At 47.4% G+C, this 14348-nt stretch overlaps 1 protein-coding gene across 4 annotated transcripts in view; it reads right to left on the bottom strand.

Moving 5' to 3' along the window:
• The window catches only part of LMNTD2 (lamin tail domain containing 2), a 64560-nt gene that overhangs the window by 45207 nt on the left and 5005 nt on the right, over nucleotides 1-14348 (bottom strand). For all 4 annotated transcript variants that reach the window (XM_039535338.1, XM_039535339.1, XM_039535340.1 and 1 more), the window contains exons 2-3: nucleotides 13345-13410; nucleotides 4581-4817 (exon numbers count right to left, since the gene is read on the bottom strand). In XM_039535338.1, the coding sequence (XP_039391272.1) occupies nucleotides 4581-4817; nucleotides 13345-13352 (245 nt within the window). In that variant the 5' untranslated portion in view covers nucleotides 13353-13410. The remainder of the gene's footprint in view (nucleotides 1-4580; nucleotides 4818-13344; nucleotides 13411-14348) is intronic.

The raw sequence follows: 14348 nt of genomic DNA, 5'->3' as shown, positions 1-14348 counted from the left end.
TCTCCCTCTTCCTGGTCTTATTAAACTTCCTCGGTGTTTCCTTCCCTGAACCATCTCCTCATTCCCTCCTGTGGGCTTCCCTCCCCCTCACCAACTCCCATTCCGGGCACTAAAATGAACAGTGATTCAGTAGTTCATGTGGACACTGAAACATCAACATTTGGGTTTTACAACGGATACTCTGATTAGATGAATAGGTGACTAGGGAATTCACACAGCTGAGTCATTGTTTCAGGCTGTCTGCAGATTCAGGCAGACATCACAGCATCACCTGCACTCAGGATACACTTGCACAGTTACCTTTGCCGCTGTGAAGGCTAGAAACTTTTTTTGTTTTAAAAAATGAAAACTTAGATTATACAGAATCCTAGTGTCCTGCAAGCTATATAAACACAGCTTGTGGACTGTCTGTCTGATACCCCTGCCTGGAACCTTCCTGAAGATTGCCCATCACTACCCTTTACTAGTCATTGTTGCAGTTTACCAGGAGACAAACCTTCTGAGACACATTAGTGCTGCTTTAGGTGGACAGGTGACAGCAGGAAAATAAAGGGGCCCAGGAGCTCTGGGTATATGATGCTGAAGATCAGGAAGGCAGCCCCAGAAAATAAATAGTAATAAACAGCAAGGGGAAAATGTAATATGTGGGGAAGTGCAGGGTAGATTTTTCTCCTCACTCCCTGCCTGTTGGAATATTTTCCTATCATCACCTTGACCGGGCAATAAACTAACTCTGTTTTCATAATGCTCCTCACTATCCTCAAAAACTACAGGAAAAAGTCCTTCTGTGGTACCCGACTTCCCACACTCTTCCCCCTTTTCCACTGGCATGCAGAGCCCATGCATCTGTAATGTCACCGCCTCACTGACAGTATCTGATGCCCAGGTTCCTTTCCCCTAGAGGTGTCCAGGCATCCGGGGCCTCTGTAATGTTTCCTCCCCACGTTCAGGTGTAACCCACCACTGTGTGTGTGTCATGTGTCCTCTCTCTGTGTCTGAGCCACAGAGTTTAGCCACCTGCCACCGCTCCTGGCTAGGAGGATTCATCTTTTAGTTCAAGGAGCGGAGGCCTGGGCCGAAGGTCCTGGGTTTAAACTCTGCTGTAAACCAGTGATGGGGCTACTACTGCACAGGTATCTGTTGTACAGACCTCTTCACTCTGATTCTGTAAAGTCTCTTCCTCATCATGCCCAGGTATCTGGCGACAGACCCCTTTCCAATGGCAGTGCCTATGAACCTAGTGCCTCTGCAATGTCCCCTCCCTACTGCCCAGACCCTGACCCCCTTGGCTGGCAGTTCCCGTTCATCCAGTGCCTCTGTAACATTTTGTTCTCATGTGCCTCTATCTGTTCCACAGACCACTTTCCGATAGGCTGGAATTGCCTATATTTGTGGTGCCCCACTAAGGTCCCCTCCCTACTTGCAGGTACCGGTTGTCTCTCTTGTCCGCACAGAGCCAGCTTTGCAGCAGCCTGGATTGCTTGTTGGCTTATTTATTTATTTATCTATTTATTTTTCCCTTCAGAGCCATTCTTTACTCCCATATGTTGTAATAATTACAAGTGATAAGTTAACAGCTGGTCTGCTATTCTGGGCTCAGCAGAGCCGCCCGCCTCTTCCTTCCCTCCCTCCCACAGCTCTGGGTCAGCTTTTTGGCTCCAGCAATCAGGGATTCCTATGATTTCTTAGACCCCTAAGAATCGGAGCTTTTCCTCAATCACCATCTGTCTTCCCCTCTCCCTCCCTCCCTCTCGCCATACGGCAAAGTGGTGATTTTGTGATTGTGACATCCATCTGTTGCCATGGAAAAGACTGAAATAGCAAAGGAATGTGACTCCCCTTGCTAGGAGGCCACAAAAAGAGATAGTGAAGGGTATTTTTCCCCCGTTGGCATCAGCGTCCTTCAGAGTCACTGATGATAACTGAGGGCCTAGCAATAATCCCATGACAGGTGTTGTACGATACAGGGAGTGATTTTGATTGGGCGCTGTCTCCTGGGCCTTGCATGTCACTTTCTTGACTTGTTTATTAGAGATTGCAGACAAGCAGGTTGAAACAGTCTAAAGCCCTGTGGCCCTGGCATTCAAGTGTGGAATCCCCATCCATGCCCCCAGACCGACCCAATCCAAACACAATTGCTGACAAGATCATGACATTACTATTTAGCCAGTCCCTTTCCCCCATGGAGCCCCTGAGCCACCTTAGCCTAGTACGCAGCTGCTATTGCTCCACTCTCAGAAACTCATGCTAAGACCATCCCATGAATCAAGTGTCAGGAGCTACTCTCCCACCAGTAGGTGGATCATTTCAGTGATCCACCACCTTGTGAACAGTGTCCCAAAGGACATTCAGGGAGCTGGTCTTTTATGGCACAGGAAGGAGCACAATCACCATTAAACATACTCTCTTTGTGGAGATCTTCTAGAATCCCTCATTTATTCCCCCCGTCCATCACAGAATCTAGGGCCAGTCTATATGAGAAGTGCAACACTGGTGCAGCTGCACTGCATCTGGTGAAGATGTTCTATGTAGATGGGAGAGAGCTCTCCTGTTGGCATAATAAAACCACCTCTGCAAGAGGCGGTAGCTATGTCGGTGGGAGAGCGTCTCCCGCCAACATAGCGCTGTCTACAGCGGTGTGTAGGTCGGTGTAACTTACGTTGCTCAGTGGGGTGTCTTATTCACACCTCTGAGTGACATAAATTGTACTGACATAATCTGTAGTGTAGACAAGTCCTAGAAATGTAGGCCTGGAAGGGACCTCGAGAGATCATCTAGTCCTTCCACCTATGCTGAAGCAGGACCAAATAAATGTAGACCATCCCTGACAGGTGTCCAATCTGTTCTTAAAAACCTCCAACCTCCTCCTAATATCTAACCTAAATCTCCCTTGCTGCAGATTAAGCTGATTACTTCTTCTCCTACCTTCCTAGACACGGAGAATAATCTTCTTTCTAACGGCCTTTAAAATATTTGAAAACTGTTACCAGGTCCTCCAAGTCTTCTTTTCTCAGAACTAAACATACCCAGTATTTTTAACCTTTCCTCGTGGGTCAGGTTTTCTACACCTCTTAATATTTTTGTTACTGTCCTCTGGACTCTCTCCAACTTGTCCACATCTTTCCTAAAGTTTGCCGCCCAGAACTGGACACAATGCTCCAGCTGAGGTCTCACCAGTGCCAAGTAGAGTGGGATAATTACTTCCTGTATTAATAACACTCTTGTTAATACACCCCAGAATTATATTAGTCTTTTTCACAACTGCATCTCATTGCTGACTCCAAGAGGTACCAAGGTTTAGTGGCTCGAGCATCAACCAAGAACCAGGTAGTTTGGAGTTCCAGCCCTGCCTCTGCCATTGAGTCATTACCGTATGTTGTCTTAAGTGATTTGCTCAACATGTCTAGGGATAATACTTTGCAAATGAATTGAGAGGAGGAGCTGGTTGATATGTGTACAGTGCTTTGAGAATGTAACATACAATGTATGTTTTTAGCAGCAGTATTCTCTTAGTTTCAGCACCATGCATTATCCAGGTATGGATGCTAGACAGGGACCCATGTTCTCTGAGCCATTTGAGGGTGGAAAGATATCAGAACTATCTTGTGAGGGTTAACCATCCCGTTGTTCAATGACACTCCCGCTGGCTAATTAATGGCCGCATCATTGTTCCCTTTAGACTCAAACCTTGCTCTCAGCTAGACTAGAGCTGTGTTAGGTGTATGGCCCGGGAAGTGATAAACAACCTTTGTATAGGTGCTGATCTGAAATCATGTGATGTCCAGGTTTCCTTACTTTCACACGGGCCAGGTTCTCTCTTAGGGAAGGTGCTGCACATTATGGGTACTCTTATGCAAATGACTTGCTAACAGTCTGCATATGGGGGGAAATGCCAGTAAGCTTTCCTGCTTTTCAGAACTCTCCAGAAACCACGCCTTCAAATTAATAGCGGAAATAAACTCAGGCATGTAAATCCACAACATTGGTTCTCATTTACATGCCTTGCTACAAGGTAACAAGGTGGAGTTTGCTAACAGTGACCAGGAATTTATTTTAATAGCAATCCCCTAGGCCCAACTTTCAAACCAGGGGCTTGAGAGGGAACCTACATCCCACATGAGAGGATTCTAATTGGTGCTTGCCACTAGCTGTGTAAAAAGGGGACTTTCCCGCATGCTGTGTATCTGAACGCAGGACTGCCTGTCCTAGTAACTCCCCAATTTTGAAAATTGTATTCCATGTGTTAACTAGAATGGGCAAATGGTAGGAAAGGAGAACCATGAAGAGAGAGAGGTTTTTGTGGTAGGACATGGTATTGGGACTCAAGAAAATCTGGATACTATTCCCTTCTCTGCCTCAGACTTTTGAGTGGCCTTGGGTATGTCCTTTCACCTCTCAGTGTGTCAACGTAGCCCCTCTAAAATAGGGGTAATACTTACTTCCCACACCAGATTTGTGAAGCAATTGATGGATGTGAAGGGCTTTCAGCTCTTCAGAGGATGCTATTGATATACAAAGGGGGTGTTATGCTGACGGCACACTTGAAAACTTAGCGGCAGAATGAGTGCATTGATACGTACTTGGGCTGTTGCTCGGGGGCTACAGAAAGAATCAAATAGCAGCCTGTGCCATCTTCTCCCTGGCCCACATCCTCTCTGGCAGGCTGCATGCTGCTCTCAGTGTCTACAGGAGGAGTCTGGTTACAGATGGTGTCTTCTCCCAGACCCTCACTCCTATTGGAGTGCGACCTGTGCAGCTTGTCTTCTTTCTGTGTTTCTCCTATGGCTCTAGGATCATCTCCAGGCAGCAAAGGCCTCCTGGGAAAGGAGAAATAATTGTGTATAGAGAGTGTCTGTTCCTCCCAAGCGAGCCAATATGATGCCCTTCCTTCTTTCCCCTCTCATCATGGACCTCTCCGACATCAGGAAATGATGCTCCAGCTCTCACCTCCGCTGATGTACATTATTATTAGCCCCACCTGCTACCACTTGCTTACCATAGGGCCTTAGTCACGAGGAGTAAGACTTTATAAATAATTCCACTGGGATAGATTGTGCCTTTAAGCACAGCCCTGAGCAAGGAGTGCTGCATAAGCGACCTCCAACCAGGAATAGCCCCAGGCGGCATCGTGCCTGAGACATAATTCCTTGCTCCAGGAGAGAGAGGGGTGAGGAGTGGGCTGTACCAGCAGCAAATTTCAACAGTCCCTTGCCGGCTCAGCTCCACCGGTTGGGGCATTTGGTGGGGGACCCAAAACTTCTCCCATTCCTTGCCCCTTCCCAGATGCTCCCCACTCCCCTGCTTTAGATGGGAATTAGAGCCCAGTGCAGGACTATTTTTAATTCTGCTCCCATCCCACTCCCACTGTTATGGCAGCGGGTCCTGTGGGACCCTGGGGATCCCGGTCCCACTGCAGGGCTCTACACTAGTCCCGGGCAGGGCTCTAATGTGGAGTAAAGTGGGAGCTGCGTGCCTGTATCCCATGTAGCCCCCCACAAGGATTTATGGGGGTGGGGAGGGTTCTTAGTCCTTTTACTCCCCTGCATGGGTCTGTAGTCCAAGGGCTTGTCTGTACTTAAAACACTGCAGAGGCGCCACTGTAGACAGTGCTTCGGTAAAGAGACTACCTATGCCCACAGGAGGGCTTCTTCCAAGAGTGTAGGTACTCCACCTCCTGGAGAGGCAGTAGCTAGGCTGATGAGAGAATTCATCCATTGCCGTAGCGCTGTCTACACGGGGGGGTTAGGTCGGTTTAACTGCATCATCCAGGGGTGTGGATTTTTCACAGCCCTGAGCGAAGTAGCTATACCAACCTCATTTCCCAATGAAGACCAGGCCCAAGTCACAGTCTAGCCCTCAGTGTAAAGGCTGAGGGGGGGTGCTTATTTGCCTCTATTGTCCTTGTTACGAAAAATCAGGAGCATAAGAAACTAGAATACCCAGCTAACCCTGAGTCTGAGTTCAACGAGAACAAAGGCTACTCCAGGTTGGGGGCTTAGTGAAGATTTTACAAAGTTTCTGTTCACCTACTGCAGCACAGCATTCCCCATTCTCTTATTCTGTTAATGATAATTATATATACAAACGTTGTATAGGCTAATAAAAGATGGATAGTTTCCACCTTATTGCTTGTGCGGTGTTTGATGTCATCATAATTGTGCACCTGATTCAACAGTGCGTTACTCCAGCTTTACATTAGCATTTCTCCCAATAAAACCGATGTGATGCTGAAGTCATGCAGCATTGGATCACATGCTGTGTGTGCAAATAAAGTGCTTATGAAAGGAAATGGAGACTGAAGTCCTCCATCTACAGAACAGGTGCGGCATGGACAATGAGAGTGCAAACCTTCCCCACGCTATCCTGTTAACGGGCCTCAGCTCTGATGTGGGAGACCTCTTGTAAAGTGTCCATGGCTCATTCAGTCCCCAGCCTCCCTGCTGAGACTGCCAGCCAGGGTGCTAACTGCTTTCCAGTTGTGGTTTGTGATGTGGACACCTGTCCCTAGGAAAGTATCAGACTCATTTCACATATGGGCCACTCAACAGAGAACTGCCTAAACTAGGGGCAAGGTTGGGTTGAATCAAGGGTCAGAAACACGGGAGGGAAAGACGGTTGATGAGTACAAAATACACAGGTAAGTGGATCTAGTACACACAAGGAAGAAGAGAGCTCCTATTGTGTGGACAGCGCTTCCAATTTTGTGGACACAATCCATAGCATTTGGACTTGGTCTGTAGAAAACACAACTTTGTTAAATCGGTGCAGTCCCCTAGTGTGCATTCAGTTATGTCAGTAGAAACATGGTTATTTCAATATAACTTGTTTTGATTAAACACTTCTCTGATGAAATAACTGCATCTCTGCTAGGGGGCTGCACTGATTGAATTAATCAGTGAATAAACTGAATGTAGGTTAGGCCTTAGATGTCTAAATGCTATGATTTGTGCCTGTAATTAATAGTGGGTGAAAAATTGGGCCTATAAAAATAGAGGCTGCTTCTTATATCAGGCTCATAATGTCTCCAGAGAGGTCTGTATTCTAAAATAGGTCGGTCCCTGCATGTATGGCAGCAGACGGAACAGGTGCAACCTATGGTTTTCTACCTCTCTGTTGTATATCAGACCTCTAAGAGTCTGGGATTAATGACATTAAGACCTGGTCTACACTTAAAAGTTTTGTTGGCATAGCTATGTTGGGTAGGAATGTGAAAAACCTCACAGCCCTGTCCACAAGAGCCCTAGTCTAGACATGGGTACACCAGCAAAACGGTCCTTTTGCTAGTGTAGCTTATTTTGTTCGGGGAACTGGGATAAGCGATACTGGCAAAAGAACTCTGTTGCTGCATCTCCACTAGGGGTTTTTGCCTGGTTGGCTATACCAGTATAGCTGTACTGCCAACCCCTTTCTAATACAGACAAGACCTAAGACTTGAGTTGTGTTGATGCTCCTTTATTGGGGATTGATATCCCATCCTTGTAGAGGAATGGACTCCATTGATACATAGGCCTCTTTCCAGTCAGTTCACAGCTGTGTCTGGAGGTCTTGTCTTGCCTTAGGCTTTGTCTACACTGGCACTTTGTCAGCAAAACTTTTGTTGTTCAGGAGTGTTAAAAAAACACCACCAGCACCACCGCTACCCCCGAATAATAAAAGTTTTACTGACGAGAAGCTCGACAAACATATAAATCTCCTGCTCATTGTCCCTCAACTTTTGCTCAGCTCTCTCCATTTCCTAGGCCCATTCAGCATTAGGAGCTTAAAAATGACTTTCCGTTCCCTGGGTTTCATGTTTTCCCACCTGTTTTTCACTGTGCATCTTCTCTTTTTCAAACAGAAAGAGCTGTGTGTCTAACCAGAGGAGGCCTAGAAGCTTTTCTGAAGATATCTAATGGCATCTTTCCCTTCTAAACCTGAAATGCCCAGAATATGGAGATTGTTTCCCCTCGCCTGTTTTCCGGGTCATCCAATTTCTCCTCAGAGCTGCTCATCCCCTCAGCTCAGGGAAGACATATCCCCCTTTATCCCACTTGTTTCACCGGCTGCTTTTTGTAACTTATTTTCTAAGTAAGACATTTGGGATTTGACATGAGAGCCCTTATCTCTGAGGGACTGTGTGTCTATTAAAATGCCTGTTTTTTTCTCTCAGCTGCTATTTCCTCTGCTAGGCTCTGCATCCAGGAGGAGATTGCTTAAGCAAGTGAGTCTTCGGACTCTTATATATTTATCCATTTGAATCCATCTGCGGCAATCCAAGAAGTGTCTGGGCAATGTTTTTTGGTGGGTTTTTTTTTTTTTACTTTTTGAATTTTTGTGCTTGATGGGGTGTTTACATCCCAGGTGGGCAGCAAACAGGTTACTGGGAGCCCAAAGACTCAGCTAGCTGATTGGTGGCACCTGGAGGGTGCATTAGGTACAGTTCATTAGCAGACTCAGCTGGGTCGTCCCATAAAGGGAGGCACCCAGAGCAGTGAGTGTGAGAAGACCTTGGGATCTTCTCCTGAGAAGGGAGCTCTGGCAAAGGGTCAGGGATGGCAGAGACACAACAGGAGTGGCCTGAGCCCCTGTGGCAGGCCTTGACAAAGGAGCAAGGCCCCAGGCAGGCAGCCCTGTGGGTTGGTGCTCTGGAAGAGGAGCAGGGGAGAACCCAGAGAGACTGAAAGCTCAAGCGTAGGATGGGCAAAGTGGCTTGTGTCGTGTGTGGTTCTGTTTGGGGCTTTTCTGTGGGCGAGCACCAGGGAGAGGTCTGGGAATCCCCTGTTCTGAAAGAGCCCTGGAGGGGATGGAACCTGTGTTGGTTACTAGTGACGTGCAGGACATTGATTCTCCGGAAGGGGTGGACAGTAGCGTGACCTGGCCTGAGGGCCATATCACCACGCCAGGCTGTAGGCGTCCAGGGGAGGTGAAAGTGTTGCCACGCAGGCTGTCACTGGGAGAGGGCGCTCTGGGATGGTGAGTTTGTCTCATTGTATTTAATGAGATATGAAAACACTGATGAATAATAAGATCAAATTTCACTTGAGGAGAGCAGACATCAAGCTGTCATCATCTCCCAGGCAGCATGTGACCCTCAATATGCCTTTCCTCTTAAGCCTATCATTTTAATTGAAACACACCCACTCTCCCGCTGGATGTGTAGGTGGCAGTAACTAACACTCCCAAACTGTCCCTGTGTGCACTGGATCTTGTGGAAAGACTGGGATGGATTCTTCTTGAGGGGGAAGGAGGTCGGTCTCTCTTTTGGTTGTTCCCAAGTCATGGTCATACAGAGTGGGCAGGTGGCGGTGGGTCGGATCTTTCCAGTCTGGGAGTTCCTGGAAGATCTCATTACTGGTTCAAAGCAATGCCGTGCCAGGTCATTGCCTGTGACTGAAGATCAAACAAGCTCTGCTGTGGAGCTCTGTCAGCACTGCTGGTGCAGGAGGGTGAGAGCGAGCATAGCTGCTCCGGGTCCTGGCTGTGTGGTGTGCTAGATGCACCGTGTTTGTTGCTCAGTGAGAAGACACAGGGAGAAGGCGGGAAACCTTGAAGTTTGTGTCCCTTTGCTCTTTGGTTGGGATCTAAAATGCTCCGCACAGTGCACCCTTTGCTTCATTAGCATTAAAGCTGTGAAGAGCCTCTGCTGGTCTGTAATTATTACAACAGGGTCCACACAAGTTGGCGGACTCCACCAGGCTCTGCTTTAGTGGAGGTTTTTGGAGAAAGGCTCCGGCCAATCAGCTGGATTGTGGGTGTAGAGAGGGGAGAAGTAGGAGCTGGTGGGCAGCTCTTCCCCCATCTAGAAGACAGCAAAGCCCCTTACAAAGAACATGAGATCCTAATTTGAGAAACTGAGTCCTACCCCTACAAAGTGGAGGGGTTAGCTTATGGCTTATACAAGAGTATATATGATGCCTTGCCATCCTATTAAAGTCAGCGACATGTAATTGAAAAGGTAAAGTGTTTGGAATCAGCCATTTTTGCTGAATACTTTACTGTCTCCACAGTCAGACCCAGGGAAGAGCCATGCTTTGTGGGCTAGTGCATAAATACATAAGTACACACAGAGCTGTCATGAGCTTTTGCCACATTGCAGAGTCCTTTGCACCTGCACTCATCTTTGGTTTACTAAGGTTATGTTTTCACTGCCAAAAAACTGAGGTTTTTTTGGAGTGAGATAAACAGTTATCTTGCTGTAAAATCCTAGTGGAGACAGGCACCTGTCTTGTTTAACACAAGATAGCTCAGCGAGGTCAGCACTACACCCCCTACCTGGGTTGACCTCACCTAGTCTACCTCACAGTAACACTACAGTTCCTTGTCTCCATTGGGTTTTTGCCTGTTAAGGGTATGTCTTCACTAGCAACCTTAAAGCATGTGCTGTGTAGTCATGGCACCAGTGCTGGGAGAAACCACCCCCACCAGGGGAGTAGCTACCAGTGCTGGGAGAAACCACCCCCACCAGGGGAGTAGCTACCAGTGCTGGGGGGGCACTGTCTAATAAAAATAAAAATTGGAGATATACCAATCTCCTAGAACTGGAAGGGACCTTGAAAGGTCATTGAGTCCAGCCCCCTGCCTTCACTAGCAGGACCAAGTACTGATTTATGCCCCAGCTCCCTAAGTGGCCCCCTCAAGGATTGAACTCATAACCCTGGGTTTAGTAGGCCAATGCTCAAACCACTGAGCTATCCCTCCCCCCTTACACTGGCCCTTTACAGCACTGAAACTTGCCGTGCTCAGGGGTGTGTTTTTTCACACCCCTGAGCAAGAAGGTTGCAGCGCTGTAAAGTGGCAGTGTAGACAAGGCCTTACTTAACCTGTGGTAAAACCACACCTTTTTGTAGCAGTGAAGACAAAGCCTTAGGTGATAATGGGGTTCTTTGTTCCAGTCTCTTCCCTGGGGAGCATGCATGAAGGGGCTAAACCACAATTAGCCTGACCTTTTAAAGGTCAGCTATGTGTAGAAACTAGGAATGAGATGTATTGCCCTGTGCCTTTGGCATCAAAGGATGGGAATCGTTTTATGGCCTTGTCTACAGCAGCAATTTTAGGGAAATCTCCCACCACTGGGACTAAGAGTGGGAGAGTTACAAGCCACTGTTGTTTTTACCATCATGTTATCTAGACCTGATCTGTGCAAGTCTAGACAACATGGAAATAAAAACGCCTGCATCAAGACCACACTATTATTATTATTTATCTCTTTATTTGTATTGTGGTAGCACCAATGTGCCCTGGTCCATGTGCCAGCACTCTCACCCTCCCTAATACCATTGTTAGGGGAAAGATAGGAGATCTCCCTAAAATTGCCAGTGTAGATATAGCCCATCAGGCAGTCTCTGAGCTTAAGATAAGCTCATGATGGACTCTCTGATGTTTTATCACTGTTTGCTCACCTGTTGTGTACCGATACTGGCCGGTTAAGCCTCATATGGTTATTTCATTGTCTAGTTTAAAGAAAAGGGTAAGGATTTAATTGCCCTGAGTTGAGGAGGTTTGAAAGAGCCCTGTGTAATCCACTCTTTGTATCACTGTGGTGTGGGGTATACTAAGTGGCCTAATTGCTCTGAGATTTGTGCGTGCCCTCTGAAGCGCTGATTTATAACAATTCTTTCACTTATATATAGGGATCTTAAAAATGCTTTACAAAGAGTTGCAAGGGTTATTACTCCCATTTCACAATGGGGAAACTGAGGCACGGAGCCATGAAGACCAACATTTTCTAAAGGGCCGCTGATTTTTGCCCAAAAACTGAGGGTATCTGAAATCACTGACTACTTCTGAAAATTTGGAGGCAGGTGACATGTGCAAATAACACAGCAAGTGAGTCAGGAATAGATCCCAAGTCTCTTAATTCTGTGGGCCTGATTTTCTTTGCACTTCCACTCGTGTAAATCAGGAGTAGCTCTGCTGACGTCAGCAGCTGAGACTTGAACCATTTGGTATTGGAGAGAAATATATGAAGAAGTGTCTGTTGCTTGACCCCTTCATGTGGCTTTGTTGTATTTTAGAATTTTAGAAATCTGAACTGCTGGCCCTTATGGAGTAAGGTTTATTGTGAGTGTCTGATGTTCCCGTTCTTTGGCTTCCTTGGGATAATTTTCCTTGGCTTCACTAAATCAACATCAAAATGACATCAACTATTGCATTTTTAATTGGATTAGTCCACTATCCCCTACCATAAAATTCTGGGGTAGGCAGATTCTTAACAGGTTATTAAAAATACATAAACAGAACCCTGAAATGAACCCTACATCCTGGGTCTTTTTACCTTCTGGGTCAAATTCTGAAATCTTTACTTGGTCTCTAGTCAGACAAACCTTCCTTTGGAGTAAAAGGAAGAACTGCAGGGCACAGCCCACGGGTTTTTATGAATGACACACACCATTCTGCGCCAGCCTCATTGGTGAATGCTCATGGCTGCATTCTGCGGGTGCCCAAAGAACTTCTGTCCATGTGCTGCCTGGATTTGCTAATAGCTGTAAGCACATGGGGCTTGCAATGATTTCCTTCTCATTTTAGCTCTCCTGGGATCAGACCAGTGGCCAGTCTAGTCCAGCATCTTGTCGCAGATAGTGGCTGTTACCAGCAGCACTTAACTACAGACAAAAACCCTGTGTGTGATCAGTTAGGTGAGGTAATATTTTATTGGATCAACTTCTGGTGGTGAAAGAGGGAGAAGCTTTGAGCTACAGAGAGCTCTTCTTCTGGTCTGGGAAAGGAACTCAGTGTGTCAAGATGGAACAGATTGTTCAACATAAATAGTTAGCACCGTAGTTGCCGACTTCCCCTCTTTCCTGTGGGTGCTCAACCCCCGCCTCTGCCCCCACCCCTACCCCGATTCCACCCCTTCCATGAGGCCATGCCCCTTCCCCGCCTCTTCCCACCCCCATTCCAACTCCTTCCCCAAATCCCCGCCCCAGCCCCACCTCTTCCCCTGAGTGCGCCTCGTTCCCACTCCTCTCCCTCCCTCCTGGAGCGTGCTAATGCTGCCAAACAGCTCTTTGGCGGCGTCTGGGTGAGAAATGCTGGGAGGTAGGCGGAGGAGCGGGGACACGGCGTGCTCAGGGGAGGAAAGGAGGTGGGCCAGGGAGTGAGGGGAGCTTGGCTGCCGGTGGGTGCAGATCACCCACTAATTTTTCCCTGTGGGTGCTCCAGCCCTGGGGCACCCACGGAGTCGGCGCCTATGGTTAGCACATAGTTCAAGGGACCGTTCAAGGTGAAGTGGCCTGTGAACACCTCTGCTATCTATGTGGGACCTTGCAGACAGGTGTATCCTATGAGGGTGAGACAAGGAAAAGGAGTTAATTTCCTGTCCTGCATCCTCCCCCCATTGTTATCACTTTCTGCCTCTGTACTTACCCATCCATTCTTTATCTGGCTCTTCAAACCAGCTCCAAACAGTTACTGCTATAGGTTGATCTGCAACTAAGAAAAGAAGAAATATTTATGTTACCAGGTAGGAACCATATTACCTCAGTAAAGTCAATTAGATCATGGAATGACCTGCCAAGTGAAGCCCTAGAACTGAAAGCCTCTTGGGGTATGGCTACACAGTAAAGAAAAACCTGTGGCTGGCCCATGCCACCGGGCTTGGGCTTGCAGGGCTTGGGCTGTGGGGCTGTTTCATTACTGCGTAGACTTCTGAGCTTGGGCTGCTGCCCTCCCACCTCACAGGGTCCTACAACTTGGGCTCCAACCTGAGCCCGGAAGTCTACACAGCAATGAAACAGCCCCACAGCCTGAATCCTGTGAGGCTGAGTCATCTGGCACGGGCCAGCCACAAGTGTTTAGTTGCTGTGTAGACATACCCATTTAGGAGGAAAATTCTGTCTACACTAGAAGTTTGCCCTCATGTAGCTACTAACCTGGTCCAAATGCCTATGATAGATGTGCCGCACTGGTGCAATTTACTCTGGTAAGTTATAGGAAAGTGGGGGTGGGAGGGCATGAAGAGCTGTGATAATGGCAAACTGCAGAGTTGCCCTATTGAAGAAGGCAATTAGTCTGTCTGCTCTGGTTGCTTCAGAAAAGATGACTCCTCTCCCCATAATGTACCCGGCCTATTCATGGACTGCACGTTTGTCACGGTAACTCCTGAGGGAAGAGGTGATGAAACTTCCTTTTCAGACTCTGCTCCAACCCCTCAGACAGAGACCAACACCTACAAAATCTCCACCAAGCATTCTCAAAACTACGATACCCGCACGAGGAAATAAGGAAACAAATCAACAGAGCCAGACGTGTACCCAGAAGCCTCCTATTGCAAGACAAGCCCAAGAAAGAAACCAACAGAACTCCACTGGCCATCACATACAGTCCCCAGCTAAAACCTCTCCAATGCATCATCAGGGATCTACAACCCA

This window comes from Mauremys reevesii, linkage group 4 (assembly GCF_016161935.1).
Source record: "Mauremys reevesii isolate NIE-2019 linkage group 4, ASM1616193v1, whole genome shotgun sequence".
In the NCBI taxonomy this organism is placed as follows: domain Eukaryota; kingdom Metazoa; phylum Chordata; order Testudines; family Geoemydidae; genus Mauremys; species Mauremys reevesii.
The sequence above is the reverse complement of the archived record's forward strand: the minus strand, read 5'-3'. Positions and strand labels throughout refer to the sequence as shown.